This window comes from Typopeltis vanoorti, chromosome 2 (genome assembly GCF_054136105.1).
Source record: "Typopeltis vanoorti isolate ZY-2024b chromosome 2, IOZ_Tvanoo_1.0, whole genome shotgun sequence".
NCBI lineage: Eukaryota > Metazoa > Arthropoda > Arachnida > Uropygi > Thelyphonidae > Typopeltis > Typopeltis vanoorti.
In genome coordinates, this window is record NC_143550.1 from 127,334,066 (window position 1) to 127,355,515 (window position 21,450).

General features: G+C 35.1%; 1 protein-coding gene across 6 annotated transcripts in view; it reads right to left on the reverse strand.

Annotated features, from left to right (window-relative positions):
• LOC150109418 (basement membrane-specific heparan sulfate proteoglycan core protein-like) overlaps nt 1-21,450 on the reverse strand; it is a 1,783,738-nt gene that overhangs the window by 1,649,023 nt on the left and 113,265 nt on the right. For all 6 annotated transcript variants that reach the window (XM_090413063.1, XM_090413041.1, XM_090413033.1 and 3 more), the window contains exon 3: nt 8,409-8,574. In XM_090413063.1, the coding sequence (XP_090269189.1) occupies nt 8,409-8,574 (166 nt within the window). The remainder of the gene's footprint in view (nt 1-8,408; nt 8,575-21,450) is intronic.

Genomic DNA, 21,450 nt, shown 5'->3' on the forward strand with positions numbered 1-21,450 from the left:
TACTACCAATATTTCTGGATCCCAAGGACCTCAAATAAATGAACCACTTTAATTCTTCATTCAAAACATTTGATAATGGAACAATTTAATATCATTGACTCTCAAATAAATTATACACCTATGTTGAATGATATGTTTGACAATCTTTCATAAATTAAAGTTTGGAAAACAAGAGTTCATGGCAAGGAGAGGAAAGTCCAAGAATGCTAGGAAATGGCAAGTTAATTACTGTAAAGTTTTCTAATATCATAATGGAACACATGATAAACTATTACAAAATTGGAGCAAACAGGAATGAATATGAATCTAGTAGCATGGATAAGGGGGTTGCTGACAGACACCAGAGTAGTATGTGGTGGAGTGGAGTGGAATTAAGTGGGATCGGGTGACTAGTGGAGTACCTCAGGGTTCTGTACTAGGGACACTAATTTGTAGATCGATTATATATGAAAAAATTGTGTGTGTGTGTGGGGGGGAATTCAGTCATTTGAGGATGCAAAACTGGGAAGGGAAATAGTTAAAGGTGATGTAGATATTCAGCAAGATCACTTAAATTGGCATTATGAGCAAAGGATAGCGACTATCAATTTAATATTGTAAAATTTTAAGGTTATCCACACCATGTTACACTGATAATACATGACTGCAGGAAATTGAAGCTAGAAACTTGGGGATAATGAATGATGGACTAAGTTCAAGTTCGAATAGCATACTGCAACAGTTGGTAAAATAATTTAAAGGATTACTTGGTTGTGGAAAAACACTAACAAGTTTAAAATGAACAAGTGGTCAAGGGTTGTTATCAGGTTGACAGAGATTTATCAAAGTATGGATGTGTGGGGGGGGGAATAGAACAAGTGGCCATCACTGGAAACTGTATAAGGAGGATGTGAGCAGAGGAGTGAGAAGATTCTTTGCATGGACAGTGGTTGGCGAGTGGAGAGAATGCACTGCCTCAGTGTGTTGTGAATGTAGATGCATTGAACCAGTTTAAAGCATGGTTGGATGAGCATTGTGTGCAATAGTGTGTAAATCCCACAATAAATGACTCCATGGAGGTTGGATGCTAATAAACAAAAACATTGCATAAAATCAAGTTTCCGAAATTAAGCAACTATGATATATGAAACAAAACATGTATATAAACTAAAAATTAACCCTCTATGCACAAAATTATAGAAATATTGCTCATGAAGAAAATAAGTTAAAATAGCATCAGCAGGATGAACATGTAGCTTTGATAAACTAACACCTGATATCAGCTTTTCAGCAAACTTATTCAGTAGATGAAAATATGGATGATCTATTATATAATAAGAGATCAATACAGTATGAACATTAAAGATTAATTTTAGATGTGGGAATTGAGAAACTGTATGAAGATGAAAAAAGATAAGTGAAAAGAAAAATTGGCAAAACCTACTTTACTATCAAATGCTCTGGGTTTAAGTCCCTCAAGTGTTGGTAATTAGGGACTTAAGCATGCCTATTCAACAGGCCAATAGTCTGACATATGGGTTGTTTGTAATAAAACAAATAAGCAGTAAATAAAATAAACTTTCTAAATATTTAAATAATAATTTTCTACAAAAGCAGAGACGATGAGCTTTCCCATAGCTGCTCCTCAAGTCCGCTTATAAGTTTCGTTTCCCCATTTAAAGTAGCAAGAATGCATCAGTCAAATACACTGAACTGATAAACATAAGTAGCTATCATATCTCCTGAAAGAATATTTGTAAAAAAACTATTTTAGCTGACTTGAATTTTACATACTTAACTTTAACCTATTAAAAAAGCCTAGGAAGCTGCACAGAATAAGAAATTAATTTGATAACCTTCATGAGAAGCCCACTCAACCAGCAAGATGATTATCATTAACTCTCATTCATGATGAAAATCCCACTCAACAATTCTCCATGCCCTTCATCACATCTTTATACAACTTCCAAGCATGTCTTCTCGTTCTTCCCATCTTAAGAGTCACTCTTTTTATAATTCATTCTGTATTAATCTGATACAATCCCTTATGTAACTTGCAAGTATTATATCTTCTTTTATCCACCAAAATCTGCAATCCACATTTCTTCAATTGCTCTGTATAATCAACACAGAGGCCCCATATTACTACAGTCATTTGTCTTAAGATGCTCTAGTGTTTCCACATCACAATAAAAACCAGATGACCAAATCTGAACACTCCATATGTGATCAGACTAATGCCTTATCCCTATGTCAATGTACTTTATAGCAGCAATACCATGTGCAGTCCTGGCAACACCTGTAATGTGCCCTCAGAACCTTAGTCCACTGTCAACTATCATCCCAAAATCCTGAATCTCGTCCACTTCCTTAAGTACAGCTCTACAAATACAGTATGTATCCTTATATCTCTGTACCCAGAAGTGCAACACATCACATTAAATATTTAATGCATTAAAACTACAACTCCACTCATCTGTCCAAGCTAAAAGTCTATTCAAATCTTCCTGTAGAGAATTAACATCCACAATGCTCATGATAATTCTACCACAACTTTGCATCATCTGCAAATATTTAAAAATCCTAGTCAATCCACATGAAATATCATTAAGCAAATAAGTTATACAGTAGGGGGCCCAAGAACTGAACTCTGAGGCACACCACTAGTCCATTATACACAACTTGCTGGTATGACATTCTTCAGAATGATAACAGATTGGTTAAATGGATAAAAGATTATCTAATTCCATTTTCTGCAGCTTATACACTAATAAGTCATATGATATTTATCAAAATGCATTTGCAAAGTCAAAGAAAATTACTGGATATTAATCTCCCTTATCCAACACATTTGTCATCTAATCAAAAAATGTAAGCAGACTGCTGAAGCAAGACCTGCCTTTCACAAACCCATGCCATCACAGAGAACCTTATATCCATCAACAAAGAGCAAGAACAGTTGAGTTCAAGGAGTGGTATGATGGACTGTTTCTTAGGGGGGGGGACCTCTCCTCAATGAGTCTTGATAGACTGTGTTTCTTAGGAAGGACCTCCCACGACGAGTCTATTAACTCTGTGGAGGCCTGAATAATAATAAAATCCTGTATTCTATTCCTAACCAAATTTTTTCAACACCGACTACAAGTACAGATATACTGGCCTATAATTGGAAATTGTCCTAGAGCCAAGCTTGTGGAAAGCTATTATTTTGCCTTCTTTCCACTCCTTTAGAACCTTCCCCACTGCAAGATTTGCATATTCTTTAAAATATACATGGCAATATGTCATCCATTCCTACAGTATTATTAATATCTTATCTAAGCAACACACGATACACCCAATTCTTTCACCTCTAATACTCCTAACCCTTGCCTCTCCTGTTGGACAGGATCATTCACACTAGGATATATACTCTGATGAAGTGGTCATTAAATAATTCCACTATATCATCTGCTACCATCACTATCCAGTGTCAACTGCCATAATTATCTTTTCTCTTGCTTATTGCATAATTGAAAAAATCCCTTGGATTAGCTTTCACTTGACTAGCCAATCTCCTCATTCCAGGAAGCTATACCTAGGAATATCTCATTCTAGGAAGCTTTCTTTAACCATCCTAGTCAATTTTCTGGTCTACAGTTTGTATTCTTCATCCATAGGTTCTTGTACCTCCTCCAAAACTTCTTTTGCAATGTTGCTTGAATGATTTTACTGTTCATCCATTTCACTCTACTGATTTGCTTAACTCTTAATATATAGTTATGCATTGCTTGTATTAGATATTGCATTATGTTGCATGAAATGTCAACATCTTTTCTGCACAATTCAACCTAATGTATTGATGCTAGTTGACTAGGGAACTTCTCAAAAAGAGAAGCTCTATATTACAATTATAATAATGATTATAATCATACACCCTAGTTCCACATATAGACTGATAATTTTCTCCTGTTTGACTACCTTCTAAACAAACTCTTCATGATCACCAAGTAGCAGTGTTGATACCTCAATTCACAACCTGTGAGGATATTACCCAAGACTCCCATGGAGTCAAAGATTCATCTAGGAGGTCCTTTTATCATACCATGCTTTAAACACCAATTCTCTCTGCAGATACCACTCTCAGGCAAGGCATTCCAATCATTCACCACTCTGAATGCAAAAAACCTCTTTTCACTCCCCTGCTCACACCCTCTGTCCAAAAAGAAACCAAACTTTTCGAAAATAGAAGAAACTAGTGGCATCACCTGTTGAAGAAAGCAGCAACCTTCATTAGTGTTGTCGTGTCAACTGTTTATGACATTCGTTTCATTAGATAGTGCCAAGAGTGACTGTTTTTGATGAACGGCAGAGCTGTGATTGAGTTGTGTTAAACTTGGCAAAAATTTTACCGAAACGCATCAAAAAGCATATGGTGATGAATGCTTATCCCATACTCGAGTTTGAGTGGTTTAAGCAATTTCAAATTGGTCGTGAGACGCTTGAGGATGATGAAAAGCAGGGCCGTCCGAAAACCGGACTGAACAAAGTTAACATCCAGAAGTACGCGATTTCAAAGGAAACCCGAAATTATCCGTGTGATTGATTGAAGATGAATCGGGGATTCCAAAATCAACTGTGCACAACGTTTGGGCCTTTGTAAATTGAATTTGCAATTTGTTCCCCGAAAGTTGACCGATGACCAAAAAAAAATGCAACAAATTGAACACTGCAAGGACCTCATTAAAACTGCTCTTAAGAACTCAAACTTCAAACGATTGTTACTGGTGACGAAACGTGGTGTTTTGAGTATGAGCCTGAAACAAAGTGCTAGAGTGCCGAGTAGAGACCACCAGAAGAGGGGCATCCAAAAAAGTCGCTTGGAGAAGTCAAAAGTAAAGACAATGCCAATTTGTTTCTACGATTCCAAAAGCATTACCCACAAAGAATTCATTCCGCCTGGCCAAAAGGTCAATGGCAAGTTTTATCTCAAAGTTTTGAAGCAATTGATAGTGAGAATTTGTTGTGCATGGGATGAATATTGTGATGCAGGCCGCTGGTCACTTTTGCATGATAAAATACACCATTTTGTCTTTCGAACATTGCGAGACAATTTTTGAGCAAAAACCGAGTTTGCGTGTTGGATCACTAGCTGTATTCACCTGATTTAGCACCCTGCTACTTCTTTCTCCCCCCCCCCCCCGACTTCATTTGCCAATGAAAGGAAAGTGATACGACACCATTGAAAATGTTTAATGTTTAAGTGGCATTAACTACGACCCTCAACAGTATCCCAAAAAATATATATATAAAAAACTCATTTAACGAATTGACCATGATGAATGCTGTATCGAAGATTATATTGATCGAAATAAATGATTTGAATAATTATAATAGGCCTATGTTTTATTTTTTTTTTATCAAAAGTTTGGTTTCTTTTTGGACAGAGGGTGCACAATTCCTAGAGATGACCTCTGGTTCTCCCCTGATCTCTCACTGTTTTCTGTAGAACCTTTCTAACAATTATCCTATAACAACCCCTTACTAAGGTGTAGGGGATATCATATCTCCCTCTTCCTCCTATCCACTAGACTCTGTAAATTGTATTTTCTCAATCTTTCCTCATATTTGATATTCCAGAATTAATATTACCAAATCCAACACCAATAAACCAAGATATCAGAAGCAGCCTTGCAGAAACTGAAATTCACTCTTATTCTTAGCATACACTTTCTTTCAAATCCACATTCTTATAATTGAAATCTCCGATTAGGATCACCTTTTACTTGTTCAACTAATTTGTCTACACATTTCATAGTGTTCTCCACATTCCCTAGACTATATAAACAAAACAACATCCATTAGATATACTATTATACTGAATTACACACAAATTACCTCAAATCTTCAGATACTATTTTCCCATTTCCACACAATTCCTGTTATCATTAACAGCATTTCCCCTCCTCTCCTTCCTATCCTTTTGGAAAATTCTATATCTTACCATCTCTAGTCCTGAGAGCATGTTATCCTCATTCAACTAAGTTTCACTTATACCAATTATCTTCGAGCATACTGATTTGATCAATGCTACAAACTCAGCCCCTTTATTTCTGATATGCCATACATTAGCATATAAGCATAACAATTCTTTGCTCTTTGAGGCCATCCCACCAACACGATCACTCCACTGTTTTACATCCTATTTTTAACCAATGATTCATAACTGAAGGATTTAAGAAAAGGAGTTGCTGGTTTTATAGAAATAAGAGAAATGTTAAGTAAATGTACTTCATTTACTTACTGTTCAATATTTGTTAATAGCCAACAACACAACCGCTAAAAAAAATCTATCTGTGCATAGGAAATCTGTCACAACTTGTAAAACATGTATAGATGCATAATATGGTGAAAATCACTGAAGACCATTATAAATTTAAGATACAAATGATCCCAAAATTTGTGCTTTTCAACTGGATGGTTCAAACTATCTGAATTTAATTTTTAATGCCAACAGTACCACAGATGCTCTAAATGGAGGTCATTCAATACACAGCAAGCAACACATTGTTTAAAAAACTTCCTTCAGATTTTTTTGTTATTGAAAAAAAATCATAGAATGAACTTCCACTATCTATAATAATAGAGTGACAAAAATAAAGAAAAAAGTAATCAAATTTTTAAAAAAGGGTCTTGTACCCCCATCCCTTAAAGACTTGGTATGCATGCCATACTTTGGTAAACACTGCCTTAAATCATGGCTATTTCTGATTGGATTGTCAATGTTGTGAGAAAGGAAGTTATCATTAAGTAAACATTCTAACTGGTGTCTAATATTTTGTCAAGTAACTTACTCTTATAAGGCATCATTTTAGAAGTGGCCACTCTCTGCAGAAGATTTTGGCTACATCTGAATTAGTGCAAGCCTAGAGGTTGCTTTAAGCATGAATGATTTAAGTTATAATTGGAATTGACATCATACATCTTTAAAAACTCAAAAAATAAAGTATCTTATTTTAAGTTACCACTTGGCAACTTAAAATAATTATTCTTAATTTAATCCTTTACTCAAAAATATAAGCAAAAGGTTGCATCTAAAGTATCTTTAGAACTGGTGTATTTGAATATAGAGACTGCTGACTTCACATCAATTGACTCAGTACCCCATAATGCAAAACACTTTCAGATGTGTATATTACTATGCATTGTGGAAAGAATCACTACCATCACCAGTTTTGACCTTGTGAAGTCTCAGAGGGAGCAAGAACAATGAAGATACTGAAGTTGATGTGTAATCAGTCTAAACACAAGTAGACTAGTCATGAAGATATATCATGTAATCATCTGTATATGCTTGAGTGAAGGATTACAACAGTAGTACTTTGTAACCCAAGTGGAAACACTTTCTACAACTATTTCTGATTCACAGTATTTTAATAGTGATACAGCTTTTTTTTTTTCACTTGTATATAGAAATGTTTGCATTTATTTAATCTCGGTATCACTCTAGGTATAGCTTTCACTGATGACACCTCAAAAGGTCAAAACTAGTATGAGCAATGACCATGCCCATAATGTATACCAATATACAAACCCAAAAGGAAATGTGTTTTGCATAATAGGAGAATGAAGCAATTGATGAAATCAGCCTATATATACACATACACAAACAGACTAGTTAAAACTAGTTTTGCCTAGTACAACTTACTTTGCATGATCATTAAGAGTTTGAAGAAAATTCAAGCATTTTGTAATGCAATTCTCTTCCATTATTTCTGATGGCAGATAAGTCTTTATTCTGAAAATTCTGCATTTTGTTTTGCACTAGCAATTCTGTTTGGAAATGGGATTTATCTATGTTTTGTCCGTGTCCTTTCAGACTTGTCTATGCATTGTTTCATCATCATGAAAGAAAAATTAATATAAATTAAAGAAAACTAATATTTATTTACAGTGGATATTTAACATTGTTCTACATAGCAGAATGCACAGTGAAACAGTTAAAACTGAGCTGAAACAAGAGTCAAATTAGAGTTCAACTAATAACCATAGCTACCTTGCACATTTATTTTGTATGCAAAATACTTTCTCAGATAATTCCCTTTCATATGGAACATTGGTGATGATTAAAGTCATTCGAAAATAGACTGCAAGGATTACATTTCAATCAATTCATGATTTTTAAGAATTTGAAACAGAGTAATTTGTTTTAAAATTAAAATCAGCTATTTAAAAACCGAAATCTAAATCTCAAAATTATGGAGACCAACATATTAAGATGTTGATAAACTTTGTTCAATAAAGCAACATAGAAAATTGGGATTTAAAACTTTAAATTTAAGAAATATGGGTTTAAGAAAAGTTTAACATCAATTTCTACTATTGCAATAGTACTACAAAGCTTGAATATCTTACAGTAACTTAAGAATGCAATTCTTTTTAATACTCACGAAAATGATAGCACAGTGACAGCCTGCTGTCCTGGAATTGTTCTGTATAAAGCTTCTAAGGCAAGAATAAGCTCTTCTGACAAGTGACGAAACTGGTCTGTTCCTTTCTCAGATAATTCCCTTTCATATGGAACATTGGTGATGATTAAAGTCATTCGAAAATAGACTGCAAGGATTACATTTCAATCAATTCATGAATAACAAACACTGAAATACTATAGCAATATTTTTGTTATTCAAATCTTTGCAAAGGATAACAGAATGAGAAGGATTTATGAATCTGAACCATTTAATACCCACAAGTGATGAACAACAGAAATTTTACTTTAAAAAATGTAGTTTACAATACCATTATATGCTAAATATTTAGCAAACTTTAACAAGAAACTGAATAAGCTACATAATTATTATCAAACCTCCATGGAGTTAACTCATTGCAGGAGGTCCCCACTATCATACAGCACCTTAAATTTGTTCAGTCCCCACACTCAGGTGATGCATTCCAATTACTCGCCATGCAAAAAACTTGCTCTCACCCCTTGCTCACATCTTCAGTTTCCAGGGCCTTCTCTCTCCTTGTCTTCACCCATTCTATGCTAAAACATCTTCCACATTAATCTGGGAGACGTCCCCCCCATCTACCAATATCTGCACATTAAGAAAATGCAATCTGTCTTCATACTTAGCATTCCAGACCAGAAACCACCTTAATCATCTCAGGACCTTCTCCAAAACATTAGATCTACATTTATAGCCATTCCATAACTACTATAATGAATTTTCTATGAAAATCAGCAATAAGAGTATAAAAACAGGAAGGAATGTTGATAACAGCAACTGCAGTCTAAAAAGAGAACCTAAAGAACAAACATTTCAGCTATTTGGACACAATTGTCAATGAATGTTATTAGCATATACTTGCATGGAGTCACTCTCACTACAAGAAGTAGACACACAAAGCTAATCCAACCATGCCTTAAACTCATTCATAGTGTCTACATTCACAACACTCAGGCAATGCATTCCACTCACCAACCACTCTCCATGCAAAGAATCTTCTCACTACTCTGCTCATGCCTTCCTTAGTTTCCAGGAATGGACTTGATTCTACTTCCTTCACCCATTCTATGAAAAATTTCATCCATGTTATCCTGATAATAACTTATGTCTCAAATCATATCCCCTCCCCACCTATTCACAGAGCATTGCAATTTACATCCTTTCTATCTGCCTTCATACTACACATCTCAAAAACCACTTGCCACCTTTATGAATTTTCTCTGAACCCTAATATATCCACATCACCATAAAAACCCAGTGATCAAATCTGTACATAATCCATATGAGGCCTGATCAAGACATTATACAAGGGTTTCGGCAGAGGTTTTTTTGAGCGCCTCCGTAGCTCAATTGGAAGAACAACGGTACGCTGTGCCCATCGATTCTCATCATGACGGGAGGAATCTTTATATGGACTTTTTCAATCTCAAGTGAGTTAGTCACTCATATGGAGGTAGCAGAGTTTTTTTCTCCCGGAAACTGGTTTTTCATCCTGCATACAGACAAATCGGCCCTTCAGAACACTCAATTTACAGACAAAAAATACTAGCTGTGGTGGTAGCGAGCAGTAGATGGTGCTGATGTCAATTGGTGGTAGAGGTTCGGTGTAGTGGTGGAGACAGCTGTACAGTAGGTGTCCTCCCATGATGAGTCTTCGGACTCCTTGGAGGTGTCACGAATAATAATAGTAATAATCATATTCTCTATTTCTGCACATCAAGGTCCTCTGCATCATAGCCATTATCCAACATGATGACTGCACAAGTTGAAATGTGGCTCTAAATTTCAGGTCCTTGTCCACCAACCCACCACTCCCAAATCTCTTATCTCCTTTAAAGTTACTCCACCAAGTGTATACTTGGAACTCATTATTACTTACCAAATTTCAAACCTTACACTTTGCAACACTGAAATGACAGTTATACTACTGCCCACTGATACAACCTATCCAAGTTGTCCTGTATGGCTACAACATCTGTTTGACTCTGCATTGTCTTCCTTCAATTTTGCATCATCTGTAAATCAATTACACTCATCTCAATATCATTAATATACAAACTGAAGAACAATGGCCCAATACAGATCCCTTATGGCATACCATTAGTGACTTTCCTATTTCAGGATGCTGCACCCTTACAATAACTGTAGTAGGGGTGCAGTATCAGATACTGTCATTACAGGATACTGTAATGACAGTATCTGACAGCCAGTCACAGATCCAACTCACTAGTCTTATCAAATCCTATCTTTCATTTTATTTAAACAACTTGTGTGGCTGCATCAAAATCTAAGTATACCACTGTATATGTATCTCCCTTTTCCAAGACATTTGTAACCTTGTTATAGCACATCAGTTGGTAAAACCGATCACCTTTAACAAAACCAATGCTGACAACAGAATACTGCTGTTATCAATCCATTTCTGTATCCTATTTCTCAATCTCTCTATTACCTTAACCACAACGCTGGATATACAGGGTTTCGGCACTACCTTTATGCAGCAGAACAATTTTATCTTTCCACTCTCCCCATTTCCAACTACTAACAGTTCCCTGGAACATTCTCTTAAGTGATATGTCATCAAATCCTATTGCCTTATTGACATCAAGCTTATTTCCTCATACCTTCTGCTTACAATTAAGCCATCCTCTATATTCTCTACACTTGAGCTTGTCATTTTGCCCTGATGAGGATGAAACATCCTTATAAGTTGCTCACTGAATAGTTCAACAATGTCTTCTGCAGCAGTTTTTATTCTACCATGTTCATCCATTAACTAGCTAACATAATCCTTCTTGCAATATATCTGAAAAACAGGGTTTTTTTTGGCCTGATTTGCTAATTTCTGCAATTCTTACCAACTGAGTTATCTTCCTCACCTGCTTTTTATACTCCTCATGCAATAGATTGCTATTATTATTCATCTTTTGCTTCCTGCACAGTATCCTCTTCTAAATTTCATTCTCAATCCCTTTATTCATCCATTTCACACCTGCTATATTTAGTCCTTGGACCTTCAGAATGCATTTACACAATGTTAAGTACGTTTTGGTCAATTCCCACATTGCATTTCTCTCTCTCTCTCAACACCTCATTCCATACTATAGCTACAAGCTGTCCCTTAAGCATTTCATGATTACTAGCCTTTTAATTCCATATTTTTTCCTCAGAAATCTTGATATGGCTAGTGACAACCCAGATGATCACTCACTAACTAAAGGGAAGTACAAACCCTACTTAGTTATATCCTCTGATAAAATTATCAGATCTAAAACTCTTGATCCTCATGTGCCCTCCTTTATATACTGTCCAAGACGGTTCTCTCAAGAATTTATTTTTATTCTCATATGCTAATCTCTTCATTCCAAATCTATACTGACAATTAAAATTGCCCTTCCCTTGTTTGCTAATCAAACTGCCTATACATTTCTTTACCACTCTACATTCCCTGGCCCTATATCAACATCCAACTAAATATCTCTTCTTGTCAACCTCCACCTCACACCATATTGACTCAAAACCACTGCAACTATTTGCATCTCTCACCTCCACTTTGTGTGGAGATGAAGCCTATCATCAACAGCTCTCCCCCAATCCTCCTCCATTCTATCCTTACAGAACGCATCATACCTGGTATGCCCATCAGGATATCCTTATCCAAATCTGTTTCACTTATTCCAAGAATTTTGGAGCAAAATATCAAAACCATTTCATGTACTTTATTTCTGATGTTCTTTGCATTTGTAAATAAACAATTCATGCTTAGATCTATAACCAGTCCTGCCTATGCCACTTGTAGGTTGCGATTTGTCCCACACCTAGGCTACTATCATAACTTGTATGCTTTATTCCTCTCAACCCCTAGAGGTTACATATCAGGAATTTATTTTTTTTTTAACCATTAAGGTTTGTGATTTGTTTAAAAAAGAATTCACTTCATAAAGCCTGCATAGCAGGTGGTAAGAGGTCTACTTCTTACATGCTTACCAGAAGACCATTATAGCCTCCCCTTCCCAGATAATTCAGAATATAGCCTATTTTTGGCATGGCTTTTATTCAAAGAAGTAAAGCTTATACATATCAGTAAACACAACCACAGAATGCATATGTGTGTGTGTGTGTGTGTGTGTGTGTGTGTGTGTGTGTACACACACATGAATAAACGACTTAAGGTAATGAAGAATATTGCTACTTATCTAATATGGGAATGCACACAAACCTCAATGGAAAAAAAAAAATAGAGTAACCTATTATAAACTGATTTCCAAAAGGGAAAGTATGCCAGCTACTACCTGTAATAAAAGAAATGCATTAATAGATAGCTTGCAATACAGGTATATAAATCCTAAAAATCATTTATCATCCAAGTTATACACAAGTTATTTGTTATGAAATTGGTCTGGGAATGACTAGTTTTTTCTGAATTTAGTATCTTAATAAAATGAAAATTCATAAATATATTTTGCACTAATCATTTAGATATGCTGCTTGTACTAATAAGTTTGGTTAGTACAAGCAATACATCTATGATCCAAGTATATTTATGTTTACAAAATGTTTATATTTGCTTATTGGTTTTGATACGTGAACAGATAAAAGCTTGAATAATACATAAATATTTCAGCAATCTGTTCTTTAAAAAGGAAAAAAGCTACACATTAAAATATAAGTGCTGGGTCTAAGAGGACCAACCATAGTTCAGAAGTGCATGTAAGGATTCCTAAGTTGGTCATTCACACTGCCAAGTGCAACTAGATTATTCACTTCCAGGCAAATTCAGACTGGATATGCAAATCTCTCAACAATCCTATTGCCTTACATGACTGAAAAGTAGCAATCTTATTTGCTCACTAGAACAGAGGAACACTAAGCAAGATTCAGCTACATCAGTTTAAGCAGTCTTTACCAAACTTAAATGGTAATAGTAAAATTGCCTGGAGATTTTTTTTGCATTACTGAGTAAAATTCATTTTATTGCCTAAAAATAATGTCCTGTTCAAAAAATTTCACAAGATGCATGTATTATGATGCTGGCCTGGTTGGCCGAGTGGTTAGCATATCTGTTCTCCAGCCAAAAGAGGTTGCAGGTTCAAATCCCACTGTGAACCTGTTTGCAATTGTCTGAAAATCCTAGTGGTGGTGGTGGACAGTAGATGCAGTTTGCTGTAGATGTTGGATCTGAGTGGAGACAGTTGTAGAGTGTGCTTTTCCTCAATGAGTCTTTGGACTCCCTGGAAGTGTCACATGATAATTATCAAAAATCACACTACATAATGTCAGATATCTCTAAGAAATATACTAGTTAAAAATCAAAATAAACTACACAGAAATGTTAAAACACATAAATTTCAAGCTATAGTTTATTGTAAAGAGTTAATTATGATGCATCCCAGAATGTCTTTCCCGATTACTACCTTTACTGGTTATATTTTTACACCATTTTCAGTATTAATATATTTTTAATGGCACTTACAGCTAGTTACAATGGTAAAAAATGGGACTACAAACATCCAAAAAAATAAATAAACTCAGTAAGAAATCTATTTATACTGAATTAAAGTACATATTAAATGAAATATTTCATTATATAAAAGTTAAGACATCCAGTTTTTCAACCCTTAAAATTGTAATCTCATATTTTGCAATCTTTCCAAAGTCTGGGTCTGCCACTAGATAGAAATATAGCACCCGATTACTTTATTTAAAATTTTCAAATATCTTTTGTTCCCCAAAAGAGATGACAGAGTAAGATGTGTTGAAAGTTTTTCCCCACTTGGTTATAATATAACCAAGTGTATAATATACATAGTAAACTGGAATGTAAGAGGAATAGCATATAAAGAAATAGAATTAGACCAGTTACTAAATGAAAGAAATTTTAAAATAGCAGTAATCACTGAAACAAAAAAGAAATTAAAAGGAACTATGAGAACTGAAAATTTTAATGTGATATACAGTGGAGTCGACGGAGACCAAAGAGCACAAGCAGGAGTCATGATTTGGATTCATAACTCCCTTTCAAAACAGTTAAAACATTATAAGTTATGGAATGAAAGAATAATAGAAGCTAGAATAAAAATAGATAGAGGCTATTTAACAATAATTGGTTTATATGCCCCAGAAGAAGGAAGAGAATAGGATAATATTGATTTTTATAATCAGCTACAAAATATATATAATAGAATAAATAAAAATGACTACATAATTTTAGCAGGAGACTTAAATGCAAGAATTGGAAACACGAAAAGTAATAATATAGGAATACATGGAGAACACTCCAAACAGAAATGGTAAAAAATTGATCGACTTTGTAGTTTATAATAACCTAAAAATAATTAATTCCTTTTATAAACATAAAGACATACATAAATATACTTGGGCAGCAAAAAGATGGAAATCAATATTAGATTACTTCATATTAAATGAAAAGACCTCAAAATTTTCACTAGATGTTAGAGTTCACAGAGGATATGAAATAAGCAGTGACCACTTCCTTGTTAAAATAAAATTACCACCTAAATGGCTACAAGTAACAAGAACAGAAAGAAAAATTGAAACATTTGCTTATAAAGCTAGACTATTGAATGACACAAATGTAGAATGGCTATATGAACAAAGAATTAACCAGTATCTAGATAAAATAAAACAAAATGAAGAAATAGAAATAGAATGGCTTAATATAAAAACGATACTAAATGCAGCAGCAAATGAAAGCTTAGGAAAGACCAAAAAATTCAATAAAAGAAAAAAACTGAAGATCTGGGATGATACAATCAAAGAAATAATTAAAAAGAAAAAAGAAGCCTATCACAAATGGTTAAGCAGTAAAAGATTAGAAGATGAAATAGAATATAAAAGAATAAGAGCCATGGCTAAAAGAGAAGTCAGAAAAGACAGAATCATGGAATAAATTTGTTTCTAATTTAGAACATGATTTATATAAAATAAGACCCAATGTATATAAGATTTTGAAACACCTGAATGCAGATACCAAAGAAAACAAAATTAAACACTGAATTAAAATTAGAAGAATTTCAAATTGCTACACAGAACTGTGGACAGACAAATATTTTAAAAAAGACAACTGGCAAACAACAATTAACAAAAATGGAAAGGAAATAGCTGAAGAAGAATTAGAAATCAGCCTGAAAGAAACAAGAAACGGAAAATCACATGGAAAAGATAAGCTAGGTTCAGAACTATATAAATACGCAGGAACAAGATTCAAAGGAAGACTTATTTTTAAATAAAATTTACTCAACTGGTATCCCCCAATAGAATGGAAAAAAGCAATTGTGATTCCTATGTTTAGGAAAGGTAATAGAGATGACCCTAAAAACTATAGAGGTATCAGTATACTAAATTCCTGTTACAAAATATATAGCAGAATCTTAAATAACAAACCAATGAAATATTCCGAAAACTTTATTCTAGAGGTACAATGGATTTAGAAAAGGACGATCATGTATAGACCCAGCTTTTGCCTAAAATTAATAGTAGAGAAAAGAAGAGAATATAATTTGGAAACACATATTGCATTTATTGACTTTGAAAATGCATTTGACAAAGTTAAAAGAAACATTATTTAACATATTAAAAGAAAGACAAATACCAAATAATATCCTAAAAGCTATCACAAGTATATATGAAAATAATCAAATACAAATAAGATTAAATCATGAGCTATCATATACAAGAGAGATAAACCAAGGGGTCCGACAGGGATGTCCCCTCTCAGCAACTCTTTAATATCTGCTTAAATGAAATAAATGGAGTAAAAATTTATACCAAAGGAATTAAACTTTCACCTACAGTTAGCTTAAACACTCTCCTCTTTGCAGACGACCAAATAATAATTACAAATTCTGAAGATTACTTACAGAAAGCTATTTTAAATCTAATAGAGATATCCAAAGAAATATCAACAGAAAAATCAAAAACTATAGCCTTTAAAGGACAAGATCCAGCAAGAACTAAAATAGTAATAGATAACAAGATCTTAAAACAGGTGAATTCATTTAACTACCTAGAATGTATGATCACATATGAAAATGAATAAGATATAAACATAAAAATTGCAAAATATTTAAAAATAACAGAAGTAATTAACTCTATAATTAAACCAAACCTAGTTCAAAAACAAACCAGGCTAAAAGTATACAATACATTAGCCCTACCAGTCTTAATGCATGGAAGCGAAATCTGGACAATAAAACAAAAAGACAAAGATTAACAACAGCAGAAATGAAGTTTATAAGAAAAACTGCAAAGTATACCCTATTTGATCACAAAAGAAACCAAGATATTATGAAAGAATTAAACCAAGAACCAGTAATAGAAAAAATTAAAAAATATAAACATAAATGGATGGAACACGTTCAAAGAATGAAAACAAAGATTACCAAAACAAGCCTTAAAGTACAAGCCATTAGGAAAAAGAAAACCAGGACGTCCTCTTAAACTATGACTTCTAAGGCCGGAACAGGCCATGCTAGGCCTAAATCCTTGATATGTATGATGATGATGGTTATAATATAAATTAAAAGATACCAAGAAATTGCTTTCTTGGTTAAATCCTTTTCCAAGTGGAAGCAAACAAAGCTAGTATGTGAAGTAACTATACAACTCTTATATAGAGGCTAATGACATATCACTTGCCTTAGTATCCCATAATGCAAAGCACATCCTTATGGACATGTATAATGCTATGCATTATGGAAAGGGTCACTACCTAGACTGGTTTCTACCTTTGAGATCTCATCAGTAAGAGACAGACCCAGAAGTGATACCAAGGTTGAAGTAATGCAGATGTCATATTTCCATGTACAAGTAAGCAAAAGATACCACACTTTATTACTAAAATAGTCTGGACTGGAGATAGATGTTGAAATATGCATAATGCATGGCATTATACATGTCTATAAGGATATGTGCATTGCATTATGGAATACAAAGGCAAGTGATATGAAGTTATTAGCCTCGATATAAATTGCCAGTCAAAATTACTTCATGCACACACTTGGCCAGCCTGGTTGATCAGGCAGTTAGCGTATCTGCTCTCCAGCCAAAAGGCTGCAGGTTTGAATCACACTGTGGGCATGGATGTTTGCGATTGTCTGTGAAAATAGTAGGGGGCATTAGTGGAGACAGTTATAGAGTAGGTGCCCTCCCTCAACGAGTCTTTGGACTTCCTGGAGGGGTCACGTAATAATAAAAATAATGAAGGATAAACCTTACATTTCACCACATTGAACTGGCATCCCAACTCTGATGCCCATTCATTCAATCTATACAAGTCTTGTAAGGCAACAAGATCAACTCTTAGTTCTTCCCAACTTTGCATCTTCTACCTGAATATCCCCATTCAAATCTTTATCATTAACATACAGGTTAAACAGCAATGAGACTTTCCTCTTCTAGGATATTGCTGTTCTTGAACTAATTCAGATATAAAGTGGTACAGTCTTTAAATATAAGTTTTCTTTATATTTGAATTAGAAATCAACTTGCAACCTATCAACTAGTTAAGAACATCGTAATAACTATATATCGGATCCAAAGTATAGATTGAGAAGAAGTAGGATCCAACAATGGGAATAGACGTTCAATGTTGCAAAATGTAAGACTTTAAAATTTGGGAAACAAAGATAGGTGTAGAATTTATGCATGGCAGGGATATTGTCAGAGGTGGAGGAAATAAGAGATCTTGGGGTGACAGTGGACAAGGATCTGAAATTTAGGGACACATTGCCAAAATTGTGAACACAGTCTTCTGTGAATGAATGATGCAGAAGACACTAACTTGTAGAAGTAGAACAATTCTTGTTCCATTATATAAAGGTTTGATTGGGCCACACAGACTACTGTGCCCAGATTTAGCCACCAATTGGTCCTGGTTTTCAAAAGGACAAAGAGATGTTGGAAAGGGTCCAGAGATGACTAAGCTAAGATAGTTTGACCTCTGGAATGTTGAATATGAGGAAAGATTGAGCAGATGCAATTTACAGAATCTAGTGAATAGGATGAAGAGGGGAGATATGATAGAGACCAACAAGTTAGTAAGAGACCAACAAATTAGTAAGGGTTGTTATAGGATCAATGTTGGAGAGGCTCTATATAAAGCAATAAGAGATCAGGGGAGAACCAGAGGTCATCCCTGGAAACTGCATAAAGAAGGTGTAAGCAGGGGAGTGAGAAGCCAACTTTCTATTATAAATAGCACCCCACCTTCATTGTTACCCCTTCTATCTTCACAAAACATACTTTTGTCTATTCCTGTTAGGATATTCTCAACCAACAGTCTCACTTATTCCAACAATTTTTGGGTGAATGAACACAATGCAACCGTTGTTTGCGATTGTCTGAAAATACTAGTGGTGGTGGTCAGCAGTAGATGGCATTGTTACAGATTAAGGTAGTTACAGCTGGTGGAGATGGAGTCATAGAATAGTTGCTCTCTCTTGAGGAGTGTTTAGACCCCCTGGAAGTGTTACGTAATAATAATCAATAATGCCGGCCTAGTTTGTCGAGTGGTTAGCATATCTGCTTTCCGGCCTGAAGGTTCAAATCCCACTGCGAGTTTGGATGTTTGCGATTGTCTGTAAAATTACTAGTGGTGGGTGGTAGATGGCAGTGTAGTTGTAGAGTAGATGCCCTCCCTAGATGAGCCTTTGGACTCCTTGGAGGTCCAAGTATAATAAATTTCTCTCGTTTCTGATACCACTTAGATGCGACTTCTCCATATTTTCCTCCAGCCATTTCTTTTTCTTCTTACTCATCCCAGAAAACTGTTTTCCCTACATCCCATTCACTTCCTCTTGGAGCATCAACCTTTCTCATGCTTTGTTACCCTGTCAACCTCTAATCTCTCCATTTCCTTGGGTCTTGCACATTTGTTCTCTCATTCTCTACACTCATGCTATCCACTTCATAAGTATCACTTCAATCTCTCCTCTTTCACATTACTTCTTACTTGCTCAGATTCATTTTTTGCACTCATTATTCATCTTTCCAGAAGCAGTCTCTCTCTCCCCAAATGATTTGCACCAAAGCCATTCAAATGCAGTCCACTCTTATACAATTTTTCCTTAGAAACTTATTCCACACATTAAACTGCACTCCTTTCTTTTTACACATCTGTAACATATTCATAATTCTTGCTCTCCAGCTCATCTCATCAGTCATACCCAGGCAACACACTGACTACCTTTCCTATCACAGTATTTATATTTTATCCTTCTCAACTTCCTGACATCCAATCTTACATTTTCTTTATTCCCAGTCAAGTCATTTGTCTCTACCACCACTATCAATTCCTTTGCTCACTTCTCATATCCAACGTCTCAATCACTATTCATTTTACCTCCCAGAAAATGAACCTGCTGCCCTTCTCATTTATTACACACGTAAAAATCTAATCACCATACAAACACCACTTGGTCTTTCATTATCTATTTCATACTGACATTTATCTTTTTCACTCTTCCATACATCTACAATTCTCTTCATTTCATTCCACATCTGCTTCATCTCTACCAACTCAACTTTCAAATCATGCATCCTTTTTTTCATTATCATTTGCTCTTACATTTTTATTGCACTTACATTGCTTGTTTGCTGTCAAGCCCACTTGCCACCTTACCATTAATTGCACTATTTTCAACATTGTCCATTTTATCATCAATTGAGCTTTTTCTCACTATCAGTTCCACACACACTCTGAACATTTGCACAATCTTCAACTGCCATGTCAGTTACGCCATGTTCCCTACTCTTATTTAAGCAAGCCTCATGGTCCATCAGAATCTCATTTCCTACATACCCACACTTTCTTTTCTCTTATTCAGCCTCTACAAAAACAGCGACCCAAGCATACGAGGTGTGGCTATTAAATAATGAGACTGTTTGCAAAAATGTGGATTATTACAATTGTACAACTTAATTGTTATACCCTTCAACATACTCTCCCTCTATACTGTCATCTGAATTTTCCACTGTTGGAAGCAGTGCTGCAAGTCATCAGGTGTTATCTGCTTTAGTGCTGCTGTTTTCTCCTTTACCTCATCCACTGATTGAAAACTGATGCCCTTCAATGAAGATTTCAATTTTGGAAAAGTTTGCATGGAGCTAAGTCCAGTCAGTGGATGAGGCAAGGTCCAACACTGAGATCAGCCAGATACTGCTTTACAGACAGTGCACTGTGGGCTAGAGCATTGTCCTGATGGAGAATCCAAACATTGTTCTTCCACAGATTAGGTCTCTTCACTTGTTCTCTCAGCTTGGCCAGAACCTCAGGGTTCTAATGTTGGTTAACTGTCTGACCCTCTGGTACCCATTCCACCATTACCATGCCATTGATATAACTATCAGCAATGCCTTCGGTTTTGACTTGCTTTTTTCATTCTCAGTGACTGAGTTTTCCAGTGCATCGATTGATTGTTTCTGGATCATGCTGGAAAATCCAGATCTCATCACATGTGATGATCTTTCCCTGCAAATCCGGCTCCACTGTCAGCCATTCTATGATTTGAGGTAAAGGAGAAAACGGCAGCACTACTGAAGCAGACAACACCCGATGAATTGCAGCACTGCTTTCAACAATGGAAAATTCATATGCAATGGTGTATAGAGGAGGGGAGTATGGTGAAGTATGACAAGTTGTACAATTGTAATAATAAGCCATGTTTTTGCAACCAGTCTCATTATTTAATAGCCACCCTTTATACATACATTCTCACACTGTACCACTTTTGAGACAATTCACAGAAACTGCTGTGACCAGGATTTGAACCTGGGTTATTGTGGTGTGGGACTGTCATGATTGTTTATCAAGACAACATTACATTAGTATGCAAACAGAAAGTTTGTCAAGAAGTTGTGTAGAATTATTAGGTGGGTGATTATGAGAAGCTATGAAGTCAACTAACATCAATACCATAGGCTGAGTTGTAGGGAAAAGACTGCTTTTAGGGAATTTATTAGG